Here is an 18,348-nt window from a genome sequence, read left to right as displayed (position 1 = left end):
TCCCAAAAAAAGTAGTCTCTGTGCCACATCTAGGGGCCGCAATCTGCATTCAAAGGTTTTCCTAGAAGCTTTGTCATTGGTCGATTTGCCTGTCTGCTTCCTGATTGGTTAGTCATTGCGACCTGGTTTTTTTCGACCAAAGCTTCTAGGAACATCTTTGAATGCAGATTGTGGCCTCTAGATGTGTCACAGAGACAAAACATTGTTTTGGGAGCTGTCTGAATACCAAAAAAAAAAAGTAATTAAAATGTTGATATGTTATTGCTCTTAAGTGGCCAGTCCAGGCCTGACTGGACTTCTAGAAACTCTGACTTTACTTTTATTTACTTTATTATGGATCCCCATTAGCACTTTCCATAAGCATGGCTATTCTTCCTGGCGTCCATCACAAAAAGAAATCACAACAACATACTAACAGATACAATACACCGGCTTCACTTACAAACGGTTAAGAAATATACATCTCAGAAATGTACAATTTTACAATATTGTATTTCATGATCAAATGGGAGAAAAGGGTTACCCATTACTCTTAGTTTAGACTGGGTGCCTCTTCAGACAGTATAGTCGTCCTCCAGACACTGTGAGACATTGATTTCCAAATGAAATGCAGAATAGAAGGTTTCATGGGTGCCATCAATCATCATGTGGAATCTGTGTTGTAGGCTACGTCCTTACACTGCATGTCTCCCTGTGTGTCTAATATAAAATGCTGTTCTTGGCAGTGTTCTTTTTGGCAGCAAATTTCTATTTTAGTTTAGTCATAGTCTTTGGAATGAAACTTAATTTAGTTTTAGTCATATTTTAGTCACCGGGAATGTTTTAGTGTTAGTCTATCTAGTTTTAGTCGACTTAGGGCCGATTCATACTCCTATTTTACCACTGTAGTGCCGAAATGATTTTGGCTCAGAAATTTTCAGTAGCACCGAAGAGCCGACTTTAGGACGTTACCCGCCCCCCCGAACATCAAATTACGTTTAGGCTCTACAGAGCCGAACCGACTTTTATTCGGCTCAAAAATAGGAGTATGAATCGCGCCTAAATGTCATAAGATTTTAGTCTGCAGTTCATTTAGTCGACTAAAATGTATTTTAGCGGGCCTTGATGCCATCGTAATGGGTAATTTTATTGTTGAAAATAGCCGATCTGTTGTGAGCTTGTAGATTTTCAGCATGCAACCAAGTGTAATATCTCTTGTCCACTAGTCCCTTCCTAACATTTTAGTCTAGTTTCTAACTGTTGACGAAATTGTCAATACATTTAGCTTAGTTTTAGTCATCATAGCTTCGTTTTCATTTAGTTTCCACTTAGTTTTCGTCAGTGGAAAAAGGTAGCCGATGAACATTTTTCGTCTTAATTTTAGTCGACAAAAAAAACACTGGTTTAGGGCCAAAAAGAAATGTCTGAACCTGTACAATATCACGAACCATCCAGACCAGATGTCGATTTGCTCGTCCACATATGGCGTACCTTCTCCATTCATTGTCAATGAGAAGGACAAAAATCACACCTGTGTGAAGTGAGAGGCGCTACTATATTGAAGTCTAACTCATGTTGATTAGGTGATGTAATGGTGATGTAAAACAAACGGTGCAAGCACAAACATTAAATGCCATTAACAATAAAGAGACAATATGACGTAATGAGGGACAATATGACCTTCATTGTCAATGGCGTTTTTAAAACAAACATTGACGGCTCGTACGCGCACGCAGCGTTCGCGCATAAGCAACTTTTTCGGGTAGGCGATAGCCCGGTTATTTGCGTCGTTTTATGCCTATGTTTTTGCCGATTTTTTGGTGGCATATTTTCCTCCATTTCCCTCTATTTTCCTAGAAATATTAAGTTGAGTGTCTTTGAGACTGACCCTGCCAATTGCCATGAAGCTTAAAATGTCAGAAACGTTAAATAACAACATACAGCACACCAGTGACGTAGAGTCTGTGGGGGCCGGGGGGCCAGGGCCCCCATGAGGAATTGGACCAGGGATCTCGGCCCCCATGAGGATTATGAAAACTATTCGTCCCTGCGGCACACTGTTTAAAATAAAATTAGGCAGCCTTGATTTAGCCTTATAGCCTCCATGCAGGGTGCTTCACTGCTATAGCAGCAACGATTTTTTTTGCATAGAAGTGTATATTGGTACGTCTTTAAATGGTCTGATGAATTCAAAATGGAGGACCCTGATGTAAACAGGTCTTAGTGCTTTTTCTGGTTTTATCCTTAAGCAGTTTTTGTATTGACCTACGCATTCTACATGCTGTGAATAACATCTTCAATCCAGTGGAGCCTGCCTGGCAAATTACATGGGGGGGGGGGGGTCTTTTTGTGGGTGTGGCCAAAAGTGGGCGTTACCAAAAGGTGGGCGTGGCCATGACATCCGATTTTGACAGCTTCAAATTAGTGTTAAAAAAATAATATAACCAAATTGACTCCAGTCCTCTGTTTAATTAACTACAGTAAGCACGTGTGTTATTTGTATTGTGTTCTTAGAAGACATTATTGTAAACAGCTCCCTGGATAAAGACCACATTGTAAAGGTAAAAGTATACTGTACCAATTTTATAATCATTTATAACCTGTTAATAAAAATGTATTTGACAAAAATAAATTGTAGTTGATTATTTAGGCTTGTTTCTAAAGTGTAGTTGTTTATGGAGAGTAGGTAAGCAAGTGGACCCTTATTAGATCTAACTATTGAGAGTGTAAAATGAAACCTTAAAGCTCCATTTAGATAGATAGATACTATCTTTTCTAGAATACTTTATTGGCAGTTTAGGAAAATTACAGAAAATGACATCATTTTAAAAAACGCCAAATGGACTTAGACACAAAAAAGCCTTCGCTTGTTTCCATTGTGGTCCACTTTGTAACATGAAACTATACACAAACATACTGTACAAACAAAACAACCATGGAACATATAATAAACTAGAAAAAGTGCCCCTCGGGGCACAGGTCTCCACCAGGGCAGGTCAGGTTGTGGCCTCCTGGTGGCGCTATAATAGGCCAATGTGAAAAGGGTGCCATTTCTTCATACGCCTTTGATGGCAATTGGATGATTTGAGGCATTTTGTTCCAAAAATGTGTTTTGCAAAAATCAACCTGTTGGTGGCGCTATAACAGGCCAATGTGAAAAGGGTGGGATATATTCATCAGCCTAGTAAGAAAATGTGTGAAAGATTTCACGTAAATTGCATGCTGCGTTCATGATTTGAGGCTTTTGTTCAAAACGGGGCAATCTTGCAAACTGTGAAAGCCAATTATAGCCAATTAGGATGGAATATGAAATATCAGACAGATCCGACTTGAGCACATGACCATAGAGATACTGTTTAACGATTTGTGAGATTTTTGGACAGAATCTGGAGGAGTAATATCAAAAAATGTGTTTTACAAAAGTCGGCCTCCTGGTGGCGCTATGAAAGGCAGATGCGGAAAATGCAGGTCAAATGTTTGTCCTTGGCCTCTAGGGAGTGTGCATGCAGCGTTTCACGCAGATTGGTGCAGTTTTAGGTAAAACATGTGAAAAGCTGCCTCATGGTGGCGCTATAACAGGCCGTTCTGGAAAATGTGGGGCAGAGGTTCATCGTTGGCATCCAGGGAGTGTGTGTGCAAAGTTTGGCTTCGACCGGGTTAACGGTGCCGGAGATTAGCTGTACACAGACGGACGGAAGGACGGACACACACACACACGGACGGAGTGCAAAACATACTCTCTCCCCATGCCTTCGGCCTGGTGGAGACAATAATCCTTAAATATAAGACTGGGAGCTATATACATAGGACCCTGAGAGACTTAGGAACAGAGGAATCTAGGATCTTGAAGACCAGACACAATGAGAGCTGAGATACTCTCTCCTCCACTCTTAGCCATCCCAGGCTACTAAAGTGGGCAGAGGTAAGATGAGACCTGGGGTTCAATTTTAGTAGTAACCTCACAAGCTTGTTTTGGGAGGTCTGCAGCTTTGTTTTCAATAGCTTGGAGATACCTCTGTACCATGAAGTACAAGCATAGTCAAAGTGGCACTGGATGAGGGCACCGGCCAAGGTCCTCATAGCACTGCTGTTGACATAAGGGGATATCCTGCCCAAGAAACGAGTTCTCTGGTTGACCTTTGAGATCACTTTCATTGCCATTTTTTCACCCGTGAGTTTGTTATCTAGTATACAACCCAAGTAAGTGACCTCTTCCCTATTTGTGACCACACTGTCACCCACTCTAACTGTGAAGCCCGGGGACTTGTTGAGTTTACACATTTGTTTACACATTTGTGTAAACTGTTTGGTTTACACATTTGGTTCTACACAATTCGAGAATGTAGAATAATTTGTCGTTTGCCTGTTATCTCTCCTTTTTTTAAATAGGCTACTGTATTTATTTGGCATTTTGTATGAAAAAACAAACAAAATGAAAATAACATTGACAGATAAATGAGGAAATGAGGAAAAGTTAGCATGTCCAGGTGCTCTGATGTGAGCTCTGATGGTGAGGGCAGTCTTGGTTTTTTGTTTGTTTTTTCATGTCCTATGAAAGCAGGGAATCATAGCAATTAACCAATGATGTATTGGTTAATTAGATTGAGTGAATAGTTTTGAAACTATATAGCTTATAGAACTGAAGTCAAGTTAAACCTCTTATAGAGAATGGCTATATCATTCAGAGCTATATCATTCAGAGATAGTTACATACATCAATCCTATATCTATTTATGGACCTATCCCATCATGCATTTGCTTTGTATTCATTCATGGTTGTCTTTCACACCTCCGTTCTCCCTTCTGGCTCCAAAACTGTGGAATGCACTTCCCGTTGCAGTCAGAACTGCAGCATCACTCCCAATCGCCGTAGTCTGAAAACCCACCTTTTCAGACTCCATCATGGCCCATATAGCACTTACCGTACCCCCTTAGATAGCATTTCTGTAGACTTAGATATCATTTGATACAGACTTATAGCATGTTATGTAGACAGCACTATAATTGCATTGTATGTAGTCATAGCACATCATAGTACATATGTATAGCATAGTATAGCATATATGTATAGTTTATATGTATAGTTTCATAGATATTCCACTGTTACGTTCTTAGCTTACGGTACGCATGTTTCATGATAAATGCTTTTTTATGTGATGTATTCCCATGCTTTTTGTTCTTGCTTAATGTAAATCGCTCTGGATTAAGAGCGTCTGCTAAATGCCTAAATTGTAAATTGTAAATTGTAGTGTGACTAGTCTTTGTTCTCTGACTGAGATTCAATCAATACATCAATCACACACACAGACGCGCACGCGCGCGCGCACGCACGCATGCACACAGTCACGCGCACGCACGCATGCACACACAGTCACACACACAGTCACACACACAGTCACACAGACACACACACACACACACACACACACACACACACACACACACACACACACTTAGCTATTAGTAGGCTATATCTTCACCAATGCACCACTACCTATGGCCCATAGCACTTATCCTACCCCCTTAGATAGCACTTTTTAGACTTAGATAGCATTTGAAACAGACTTATAGCATGTCATGTAGACAGCACAATAATTGCATTGTATGTAGTCATAGCACATCATAGTACATATGTATAGCATAGTATAGTATATTTGTATAGTTAATATGTATAGTGTCATTATATAGATATGTTCTAGTTACGTTCTTAGCTTACGCATGTTTCTTGATAAATGCATTTTATATATGTGATGTATTCCCATACTTTTGTTCTTGCCTAAATGTAAATCGCTCTGGATTAAGAGCGTCTGCTAAATGCCTAAATTGTAAATTGTACCTACATATTGACTACATGCCATGCACAGTATATAAGCACTGTTTACTCAATGACTATGCAAATAAATGCTGATAAAGAGCTATAGAGAATATATAGTAGGACCTACATACTGTATAGGGACAGTGCAGTGAGTGTTCTCTGTCCACAATGCGATATTGCCCATGCCCATGCCATGAGGCATACCAACCTGTAATATAATTTTAAGATACTGAACGACAAGGGAGGGATATAACGAGATAAATAATTAATAATTGGCTATACCTCTTTTTGGCTGATAAGATATCCTCACCCACTCCCACCTTGTGTTGTTGTTCAGCAGATATGGACAGGTGTAGTCCTTAACATAAATGTTCCACTGTACGACATGTGTGCAGTCAGTGCACACTGCACACTATAGTCTGAAACTAGCAGATCTACAAGCTCACAATGTGTCATGATGCACTGAAACCAGCAGATTTACATTTACAAGCTCACAGTTGGTCATTTGTTTTTACAAAAATGTTTAGATTTTCATTATCGTGAGAACGATGACTTCCATTTTCGCATTGCAACTTTTCAGGACTAGAAAGCCTGCAGTTTCTATTAGCTTGTATTCCCCATCGATGATGTCACTGGTGGACGGGTTTCTGAACTGCCCACAGCCCTCCTATGAGACACAGACCGAGTAGAAAAAAATTGCACCATTTTTTCATGATTATTAGTGAGGACCTATTATATGAAGATGGTGAAGTGGTCCTTTAAGTACAGATCAAAGGCTGTGTAATTAGTTGCGTCCTTTTTAGTGACCATAAAGTCATCAAGGCTTTCCCGTCTTGAACACACAACAGGTTATATAATGACTTTGTTTTGTTTTATGAATTAACTTATATTACCTGCCTACAGTAGCTATTATATAGCCTATTGCCTTTTGGATAAGTATTGTACATAGATAATGTGTTTGTACTTGCACAATGTACTAGAAAAAACAGCAGTAGGCTACTACAAATTAGCAATGTGTTAAATTTTGGGCGGGAACCCCTTTTGGTGTTTTAAGCATTATGTTATAATTTAGCTATTGAAAAATAGCAGATCGAGCTTGTAGGTCTGCTATTTTTGAAAAATCGAAGAACGACTGACATAGAAACATAGCTTTTTCAGAAAACTGTCAGGATGTAGAAGACATTTTTAGAATCTGATCTCAGGTCAAAATGGGTCAGCAAGCATAGCTAACATAACACACACGCAGCTACATAACACATGTGACCCCGAGGGGTTCCCAGGCTCAACTGTCTCCTTCACAGCTTAACCCACAAACAGACCACCTGTTTGGCACGTCCTTCAGTCACTAGCTCCCCCCGTTGAAAACTGCCTGGAAGATTTGGCGGGCTGTTTGCATTGCGCTGACCTTTAACAGCTAGAGAATACCCTTCACACTTGAAGAGAGAGAGAGAGAGTCACTCCTGCAGAGTTAGAAATTGATTCAACTGTGTCACTCAAGAAAAGAAAAAAAGAGAAAAGCATAGTAGGTTATTTACGGTTGAAGTAGGCCTAGGCCTACGTTACATTTTAGTTATATCACAACGTAGCCTATAAATTAGCTCTGGTCCATAGCCCTAATGCCCTTTTCTGCAACGGCTGTAAAGGGCATTAGCGCTATGGTCCAGAGCTACCTATATAATACTGATGTTGGAGTTGGATCCTGGCAATTTTTCCTAGCAAGATTTCCTCAACGACAGTTCTGTTCTGTAAGTGTCAGGCTGTTTATAACAACAACTCTGAGTTTTCTTTTTACAGCAATGCACTGAGAATGGAGACTACTAAACTCATTCTGTGTATAACCAGTTAGCCGGTGCTCATTTTTAAAGAGTGGTATGTCTGGTTGTCCCCCGTCCCTTCGAACCCCTTCCCCCTCCTGACAAATGCCTTTGTTTCCTACTAAATTTGAAATTTTGAGTCCAACCCATTGACTATCTCAAGAAGAGGCCTTTCCCTGTAAATGATAGATATTTCAATGGGACCTCTTAGAAATATGCACTGACACACTCTAAAGATTGACAAATTACTCAAATTACTTATATTAAATTTGGCTCAAAATCCTTCAGTTTGGAATTGGAATTGGGCTTTCTGGGCAGGGGGCCGAAACACTGCCAAATTGCCAAAACAAACTCAATCAATCAATCAATCAAAAATAAGAAGTGTAGGTTTAGGCCATGGATTTAGGATGTGACAATGCAAACCGGGGAAAAAAACTGTGGCTTTATTGGCGTGGGAAAAAATGTTACATTGACAAAGCAACAATACAGACAATGACAATAATTTGCTCTCAGTCTTTCTCTCTATAGGCCTAACTTAAATGTTTATCAATAGAATACATATGGTGACAAGTCTATTTACATTTCAAAAAGATTGTTGCTGTCACCACCTGTTGTTGTGGTCTAGTCAGGTGAACTACGTAGGCTGTCGATCACCGTCCACAGCTTTTGTCAAAAACACTCAAGTCAAAAACAATAAACACGGAGGGAGTCAGGACTCAGGACTCAGGAGTCATTCACATTCACAGAATCATTTACAAAAAGAAGAGAGACGGCGTTGCCAGATACTGCGAGAGAAATAAGCAGCCAGGTCTACGAAAACAAGCCCAAATGGCTACCGCTATTTGGAAATATATCAGATCTAGACGTTCACAACGCGCTACGAGCTTGTATATCGGCTATAAAATTTGGATTTTTTTTAAAACATTCTAACAACAAATCTTGAGTAGCCGCTGCCTATTTCTTATGAATTGAATACTGCAGGTCAGGAGTGGACCCCAATGGAAACAAGTCACAGTGCTTTTTGGGTTCAATCCTTTTTAGCATTGCATTTGTATTAAACTGTACTCTTCTGTGCTTTTTTGCAAATTGATGGGTGGAAACTGCTACGAGGATATACCGTAACCAGAAAAGGCACTAAAGACTTGTTAGGGTCCTCCATTTTCAATTAATCAGAATGAGAAATGTTTCATTGCAAAAATGTTGTTGTTGTTTTTATGTGGACCCCAGGGAGGGAGACTCAGTTACTCACATGGGGATAAAAAATAAAACAAATCTAAATCTAAATCAGAAAAACAAAGCCCGAAATGGCTTATAATAAGCGGACATGGCAACACCGAAAAAGAGGGTTTGAAATCGGCATTGAGTTGTAGTGGGCCCGTCAATGGAATGTCAACGCTCATTGGCCGGTAGTAAACCGACGTCACGCTGGTGGGAGGAAAAACCAAGGGGGCAGGCAGGCTTTCCAACGTTGAAGCTCTAGGTCCTAGTGGTAGGACGAGGGACTACAGGCGGACCCGTGGATTCATGACCGGGAAACCCCGTGCAGCTGGGCTTTAACGTTGAGCGCTCGGTTGCCCTACGTCACTCAGGACCTCAAAGTTGAGGTCCTGGGAGGGACTTCCGGCAGTCTTCCGGGTGCTTCAAAACGCCACTGAGCAACTTCCACTGACATGAATAGCTGGGGGGGCGGAGCTTCGCGCTAGTTCAGTCTCTATTATATATATACTCTATGGGAAAAACTGGCCAACCGCCAATGACGTACTCCTATTCTCGGAAAGGGGAGGAGTCTACTGGCAGTTTTACTGGCACTGACACTACCTAGCCGGCATTTCGTTAAAGTACGCCGGCGAGTGTGTGAGTCAGTGAGCAGCACAGCACGCCAGTATTTATTTCTTATTTATTGTCTTATATATATATTTGTTGAGCCATAAACTATGCTCGGCCTATGCCTGTACGTGCCTGTCCCCAACTCTGACCGAGTCGAGGTGGAATACTTCGAGTCCAACGGACTGCCGTCGGAGCTCAAGTCTCTGTTCAAGCTGAGCGTTTTCCTCCCTTCCCAGGAATTCACCACCTACCAGAAATGGCGGAAGGTAAAGGGAAATAAAACAATAATTTAATTTCCCCACTTGTCTTTATTTTATACATAGGCCTACTACGCGTTTAAAGGTACTATTTTCGGTCTTTGAATGTTTTGTTTTGTGTTACTTTTCTATTATCAACGAAAAGCCGGTATTCCGGCATTCCACGTAGTAAAAAAGCCTGTACGACTAGGCCTCGCCGAGTCGCCGGTGTCCCGCTTGATTCGTTGCTCCTTTCATGACGTCTGTCTGCAGCCGGCATGCGATGCATGCTCTCTCCCATGGCGATTATACACCGTGGTATGACGAAGTAGCTGCCCTTAGCCTAAAGATTTAGATGTATTTTATCGATTCTGTCATAGATCGAAAATGTCGGAATCTACAAGAGTGTAAAAATCTTACTGGGCGTCCGCACTCCGCACAACCTCTTAACTGGCAAGCTACAACCTATGGTTTAAATGCACTAATAAGGACTGATGAGCGGTGCACACTGCACATTGAACCGTGCAGTAACATGTGTTGCTTTGGAATGGCTTATTTTATGATGTATACTATTCTGTTATCGTATTTCTTTTTTAATCCGGTTTAAACCCCATAATGCAAAGATACCGGTAATATAAAACCTTTTTGACATGAAGTGATTTTCTTTGGTTTAAAATAAGTGTTAAAAAGCTCTGAGTGTTTGTTCACTTCAGTAACGGGAGGCTCCATGTTTCTCCAGCTTTTTATTAAACACAGAATGCATTTTCAGGTCGGGATGCCAATTGTATCCAATCAGGATTAGCGAACTCAGCCCGGATACAGATTAAACATGTGGAATTTAATGATGACTACACAAATAAATTAGCAGACACAATTGGAACTGGAACACTATGATAAATGTCTACTTTATCCCATTTTGTCACCTACCTGCAAATATATTTTCTGTTTATTAAAGAGGTGGAGAGACAGGGAGTTAGACTGTTACCTGAGCAAACACACTATTGCAAATTATTACAATCAGCATATTGTGATTTAATCAGGTGTGTCGGTATTGTTTCGCATTGTTTTGTTCTATGATGTCATGATGCTGGAGTAACTTTAGTGCCCCAGGGTAACCTGTCTGTGTGGCCTGGATCAGCGTCTGACTATCAACGCTCATAGACGGCAGCTCCGATGTCACCGCTGTGCGAGTCCACTCTACTCCAGCGCCAGTGTCCCCAACGTGTCCTAGTTTTAGAGAGACGTCTGGTCAGACAGTCATGTTGCAGAACACTTGTTGGAGTGTTGGAACCGTAGTTAACATTTAAAGCTGGACATGAGATGAAGCCAGCACTCACAGGCGTCTTCAATCAGTCAAGCCCAGGCCTGAATCCTGGCTGGGTCACAGGCAGTGACAGGCTTGTGATCTGACCCTGGCCTTAACACCACTGTTGCGGTCGGTGGTCTAGGGTCGGCCAGGGTCTTATTATCACAAGCCATAGTTTAAATGCACATTCTCATGGCTTGAAGTTCTCAGTACGCCACCACTGATTTCAGTATGTCTGCTATGGAAGCATGTTGTGCAGCAAACAGCCCATCAACAGAGCGTGAAGCTATATTCAGTTATTTTAAGCATTTGTAGGTCAAACAAGCAATGTTAAGAAGCATTTAAGACAGTAAGTCATACTTCTCTATAAAGTCAAAGGTAAAAAAAGCCTCAGTATGCGACTTCTCCACCTGGTTGGCAGTATGTAGAGCAACATGACTAAAACACCATGATGTTTCACAAATCACACATTAGAACTTGGTCATGCAAACGTTTTCAGTCAGTCGTGAGATTTCATTCTGCTTGAATCCATGCATTCTGTGATGCCATTTTGGTGATTCGTTTCAGAAGTGAGCCTCTGCACTGTGGTCAACTGAATTATTTTGATGAAACTGCAGTGTGTAGCAGGTCGTTGAATATTGCGTGAAAGAATGTGGGGCAGGTTTCATAACTGTCTGTGTTAAAGGGGTTTCCTTAGCAGGACACACGGGCCAAAAATGTATTAAATCAGATGTCACTGTAGCCTTTGCTAGCCATATTGAGTTTCTGTCAAAGCTGTTGGCTAGTATTAATGAATGACATTGGTTCACACAATGCATACAGCACTGTCTGCAGCCCCATGATTTGTGTTCCATTCCATTCACAATATTGTCTTTTGTTTTCCCTGTAGAAATCTTCCAAGAGGGAAGAGGACCTCAATGGACAGCTGGACGTTGAGGATTTTGTCCACTATTTGCAAGACTACGAGAGGGACCTGAAGCTGGTTGTCAAAAGCTGGGATAAAAAGAATAAAGGTAAGACTTGATTGATCCTGTGTTTGCTAAACTTAAGTTTCATCCATGCCCACCCACTAGAAAATGGAACCCCAAATGGATAAGGCAAAGGGGGGACTTTAGCCACCCGCGTAACTTATTATGTAGGGGTACTAAAGTACAACGCTACGAAACATCCAGTGACGTTCACTCTTGGCCGTGTGAACGTCATTCTCTGTCATAGGTCATGGCAGTTAAACAGATCCACTTGATTTCTTGATGTAACCCTAACGCATAGGTCATGGCTGTTGCATCTAATGTAATGTCTTAACATCGCCTTTAAAGGACTATAGCTACGCAATGATGGACCGACAGTCACATTAGTTTTGTTCCATCAAGTCATTGAATTATAATGGAATCGCTTTTAGAAGAAGTTAATAGTGCACTTCTTTTGTATAAATTAAAAACATTGTTTTCCCCCCTTTTTTGTTTCCTTTTTTAAAGGTCCCATCAGTTCCAAGGTGTTCATGGAGTCACTCAGGGATCTTGGTGTGCACCTTTCTGAACAGCATGCGGAGAATGTCCTTAAAAGGTAATGTCCATGAAAGTAGACAAAGAGGGGTACGAGGAAGTTCTCCACAACTCCATTAGTCAATGATGGAAGAAACATAAAATGACAATGACCAATGATGGAAGAAACATAAAACGACAATGACCATCTTGTGGTAATTTGGTTCTCCCCCCCTCTTTTTAATAGCATGGATAAGAATGGAACGATGACAATCGGATGGAGTGATTGGAGCAACTACCCCTTGGTGGACAGGACGGAGAGCATTCCTGAGATAATTCTATACTGGAAGCACTCTACGGTAAGAGCACAGCAAGGAATGACAACCAGCTCAGTAGCCTTGTGTTTAGTAGAGTGTCCGACCCTAGGGGTTCGATCCCTGGCCGGGGTCATACCAAAGACTATAACAATGGGACCCGGTGCCTCCCTGCTTGGCACTCGGCATCAAGGGTTGGATTGGGGTAAGACATGTTGGCGTCATGTCCAGAGGGTGTACTTGTACATCACCTGCTCCTGCCCTATGGGCCTCATGGCTCCGCAAGGCTTACTTACTCAGGGAAGGACGACACAGAAGTAATGTAGTAGTGTACTTTCTTTTGGTACTTTATCAGGCTGACACGCATGAATCAGCAGCTAAGCAGTAATTGGTCTGTAAAAGGTATTGGTGTAAGTTAGGTCAGAAAGAATTATGTCTGAGGGATTTCCTGGTTTTTATTTAGCTCTTATGTAATTGTAAATTAGTGTTGAGAAGCGGGCTCAAATTGCCTTCTGTGGGGTCAGTTCAGTCAAGGTTAGCAGCCATTAGACCACTAGATATGCAGGCATATTTACAGAATGTCCTGGGCTAAAATTAAAGGTGATAGGGGTACCCGTGCATTAATCATAAAGACCAGGCGTTTTTGTTTGCTGTTTTATAAATAAAATGATATGGCCATTACTTGCCCATATCCCTCCTAACATGTTCATTTGTTGTCACTTTAGAAGATGGTAGGTAGCCCACTGAAACCCAGCCATGTTGCCCATAAGCCTGTCTCGGGTTTCTGTAGCGCTTGAGGCAGCTTGACACTTTAACTTGTAGTATGATCCCCTTGGACATGACGCCAGTATGTCACAGGGACTTGGGGCCCCATGCCAAGCAGGGAGGCATCAAGGCACTGGGTCCCATTTATAGTCTTTTATTTGGCCGGGGATTGAACAGCGACCTCGCAATCTCAGGGCAGACACTCTAACCACAAGGCTACTGAACTGATCGCTTTAGATGGACCATTTGTGCAACCAGGAGATGCGTGTACTGCCACGTTGAGTTGGTAGTTCACACTGGCATGGATCCACGAATCTATCTGTCTGTGCTTAGATTGGGTAGCTCATTAAATCTATTTTGAAACGGTGTCCTGAAACCTTTGTGCATTGCACAAATTTGCATTTTTATGGCTTTATTGCAATTTGATATTAACTCTGAGAGCTGTACGACTACAGAACAAACTTTTGTCTGCCAACTAGTGCTGCACGATTCTTGGCACAATTCTCCATTTCACAAGTTTTCAACTTGCATGGCCTAAATGACGCATGACTTGACCCTATGGGTTGAAATGACACCTCACTTGCAATTGATGCAAACTTTGCTGTCCCCAAGGACAAATCTTCGCCTGCTAAATCCGTTCCTCAGAATAGAATTTCTGATTCAAACATCTTTGACATGGCTGCTTTAGATTAGGATAAATAAAGCTTTGTTGTTTTCAATGTCCAACTTGTGTGCGTTTTTTCGATTGGCTCTTGTAATGATTATAAATGGTATTTTTATTCTATTCTTTTTTTTGTGATCCCTCGTCTAGATCTTTGATGTGGGTGAGAACCTGATGGTGCCTGATGAGTTTACTACCGAGGAGAAGATGACAGGGATGTTGTGGAGACATCTGGTTGCAGGTGGCTGTGCTGGAGCTGTGTCTCGAACCTTCACTGCCCCGCTGGACCGGCTCAAAGTCATGATGCAGGTAAGGAGAACAAAATCTGATTTAATTTGAGCACATTTCCGCATCTGGGGCCATGCTGGATCCAGAATCTAGCAGCTTAGTTGATAGTTATTGCTCAGTAGCTAGCTAAGGGCTCATGTTGAGGACGGCTGAAATCGTCGCATATAGTATGGGTTAGGCTGGAAATGTCTAGCAATCCTTTCTAGGGCAGCATTAGGCCTTTTGCATAAGGGCAGGTGGCTTAGTTACTTGCTCTGAATTGCTCAAGAGTTGGTCATTACTTAAGCATCATAAATTGGTTAATGTTTATGGCGAGGAGGCCAGAGTCCACGCTCTATTTGTTAAACCTAGTTTACTAGGACCTAGGTCATCCACTAGACAGAACAGTAGCACACCCTCCAAAGGAACATATTGCATAATTATGTGTGACTGCAAAGTCTGTTTGCGTCAACGGCCTCAATATTCGTCAGCAGGCTTGTCATAGGTGACCAGCATTGATAAGAACGGGCCAGAGTTTCTGCCCTGACCTATTGCTTACTGTACTTTAGAAATACTGGTTGGCACTTGGCAGAGGGAGAAATTAGGGGGACAAAATAGCTGCAGGTGAGATGGGCTACATGGCTACTGTAAAATTGGTTCTCCTTATTATGGCTGCTAAAGAAGACATAATCAGTGATAATCAATCATAGTGTACTGGCATTTGGCCATGTTCATTCCACACATTACCAGGGCCATCAGTTGAATTCTCTCTTCTTCCCCCCCCCCCCCCCAATTAGGTTCATGGATCACGAACCAACAACCTCTGCATTATGAGTGGATTCTCCCAAATGATCAAAGAAGGTGGGATGAGATCCTTGTGGAGAGGGAATGGGATTAATGTCATCAAAATCGCCCCGGAATCGGCTCTCAAATTCATGGCTTACGAGCAGGTACCTTTTTTTTATCTCAAACTTGAGTTCCTTTTTCCTGCTGCCTTGATAGATGAAGACATGCTTTTAGTTACTGATCTCGGTTTTCTAACACGGCCCTTGTTCCTCTTTTTCTTTCACACAGATCAAGCGTCTGATTGGCAGTGACTCGGTGACTCTGAACATTGTGGACCGTTTCGTTGCCGGCTCTCTGGCTGGAGTGTTTGCCCAGAGTACCATCTACCCCATGGAGGTAATTATACTTGGATTGGACAAAGGATTAGTTTTAAAGAAATTATAGGCTTCTTAAAATTGCAACCGTCCATAAGGTTATCTCAGAAAGTCAAAAATATTCCCTAAGATCTCTCTGCTGTGCGAGGTATAAGCGACGCTTATGATGCCAGGTAACAATGTATTAACATCGTTTTCTATTTCACTTCAAGGTCCTGAAAACTCGTCTTGCCCTAAGAAAGACGGGCCAATATGCGGGTATCTCGGACTGCGCAAAGCAAATCTTCAGAAAGGAAGGCCTCGGAGCGTTCTACAAGGGCTATCTCCCCAACATGTTGGGAATCATCCCCTATGCAGGCATTGACCTGGCAGTGTACGAGGTAAATGCTTGTTCAAGTTACAGACATGATAATCTACGTAGGATAATCGAGTAAAAACTATTGGATATTAAGTCTTGCATTTCTCAGGTTTAATGGCTTTCTCCTGTTCAATCCTTAGACACTGAAAAATAGCTATTTGGAGCGGTATGGCACCAACAGCACAGATCCTGGCATCTTGGTTTTGCTGGCCTGTGGCACTGTGTCCAGTACTTGCGGTCAACTGGCCAGCTATCCGCTGGCTCTGGTGCGCACCCGCATGCAAGCACAAGGTGAGTCGCACTGACATGTCATGACATGTCAGTCATTTCAGCTGATTATTCTTATTGTTTAGGCTTGTTATGTGTAGTAGTAACTCATGCATAATCTTTATTTTTTTTTTTGCAGCTACCCTGTCGAGCAGTCAGCCGCAGGTTACCATGACGGGGCTTTTCAAGAACATTATTCAGACAGAGGGTCCCATGGGACTCTACAGGGGCCTGGGTCCCAACTTTTTGAAAGTGATTCCAGCCGTCAGCATTAGCTACGTGGTATATGAGCGCCTGAAAACCTCCCTTGGGGTGACCTCGCGCTGAAGCAACTTTCTTTGCCAGAGGCCAGAGGATTTAACTTTCATGGGTGCAATTTGACACTTTCTTTCATGCTCCACCCCAAAGGGCTTGGGTACAGGAATCTCAAGACCGTTGGACCTTTTTTTTCAAGGTTTGTGGAACCATCTCATTCTGTGAATGTCAGCTGATGAAAGTCAAAAAAGCAAGTACACCAACAAGAAATGCCAAGGGGGAGGATATTTATTCTGAAGTTGAGAGGAAATGGAAGCTCTGTCGATTATGCAAATGCTGCTATATAGTGACTATAAATCGGACCAAATGTTTTGTGTTCCAGACAGTGCCTAAGAAAATGTTTGTTTCTTATGTGACCATTGTAAACCTGAACGGCCTCAATCACCATCCATTTAATATGCACTTGTGCCTTCTACTAAAGATACTGTACAAAATGCGATTCTGTAGTGCAAACCTCTGTTCATGGCAATGGTGACATCAACAAGTGTTTAATTCTCTTTAACGGTTCTACCTGTCAAAAGTCTTAATGTGTGGAAGGGATTATCAGATCGTTTACCTTCTTAACTTTGAAAATTGCAGAATGTACTTACTGAAGTGTTTATTTATGTCCGTCCACTATTTATTATTTTTACTCTGGAGAAGTTGTGTACTTGTGTTGCATGGTCTGTCGAATGGACATGCTGGTGTTGCGGACAGCTCGTGTAAAGCGCCAGTCACACTGAGCACTAGAACTACATCGTTCACTTTTGTATTATTTTTTATAGTTCATAGTAGCTGGTGTCCGCCAACTAGTATTCATAGTTGTAGTGCTCGGTGAATGACCCTTAAAGCTGCTATAAGCAATAATATGTCAAAATTTGAATGACTTTTTATTTTTATCTTTTTATTTTTTGGACAGCCAGCAATGGGTAGAACGCAATCTGCATTCAAAGATTTTTCTAGAAGCTTTGTCATTGGTCGATTTGCCTGTCTACTATTGGTTAGTCATTGCGACCGGGTTCTTTTTCTCCGACCAATGACAAAGCTTCTAGGAACATCTTTCAATGCAGATTGCGGCCCTTAGATGTGTCACAGAGACTAGCTTTTCTTTTGGGAGCGTTCTACACATTGGTGGCTGTCTGAATACAAAAATAAAAGTCATTAACATTTTGACATATTATTGCTTGTAGCAGCTTTAAGAGAATGAATGCAAATGTATAAATGAATGACATGTGTTAATATGATCCATTCAGGAAGACTGGAACCTTAACTTAAAACACACTGCCACCTGTCAAATGCTGCTAGATCTTTGGCTGTGTGGCTATGAGATGGTGAAGTGATCGGGTAGTTGGAATGTTTGAGATTTACTGTCTTGTGTTTTATACGTTTCCCTTTCTTTGTTTTTTTGCAAACCACCTGTACACGTCTTAATTGCACTACTGCAATGTATAAATGTTTGAGTAAAGTTTAGGATGTATTCAACCAAGCCTTAAGTTATGTGTCGGGGTTCGCACTTGGTGGTTAAATACTTCAAACATTTGTACATTGTGGAATAACTGCTTTGAGTAATGAATGATTGCATAGCTCTGGCGACATGCACTTTAATGGAAATTGCTGGAAGGGCTTTTGAATGTCAACTTGGCGAATCAAGTTTATTTTTGTATTATGATTTTAAAATTGTAAAAAAGTTTTAATGGACCAGTTCATTTCAGGCAAATAAATGCAGTCTATTGAAATCTATTTTGTGTCCTGGCTTTGTCAGAAATTTGTGGGTGAATTTTCAATTTTTTTTTTTAGGTATAAA

The 18,348-nt window shown here is 41.5% G+C and overlaps 1 protein-coding gene across 1 annotated transcript; it reads left to right on the top strand.

The window, feature by feature from the left end:
• The first annotated feature begins 9,424 nt into the window (after positions 1-9,424).
• Positions 9,425-18,284, top strand: slc25a25a (solute carrier family 25 member 25a). The gene is made up of 10 exons (XM_079517292.1): positions 9,425-9,701; positions 11,867-11,990; positions 12,453-12,540; positions 12,706-12,817; positions 14,349-14,507; positions 15,263-15,415; positions 15,540-15,647; positions 15,838-16,005; positions 16,124-16,274; positions 16,390-18,284. Exons 1-10 carry the CDS (start codon positions 9,543-9,545, stop codon positions 16,575-16,577), a joined length of 1,410 nt encoding a protein of 469 aa, XP_079373418.1. The 5' UTR covers positions 9,425-9,542; the 3' UTR covers positions 16,578-18,284.
• Positions 18,285-18,348: the final 64 nt, after the last annotated feature.

Source organism: Electrona antarctica, assembly GCF_951216825.1.
Source record: "Electrona antarctica genome assembly, chromosome: 12".
Classification (NCBI taxonomy): Eukaryota; Metazoa; Chordata; class Actinopteri; order Myctophiformes; family Myctophidae; genus Electrona; species Electrona antarctica.
The sequence above is the reverse complement of the archived record's forward strand: the minus strand, read 5'-3'. Positions and strand labels throughout refer to the sequence as shown.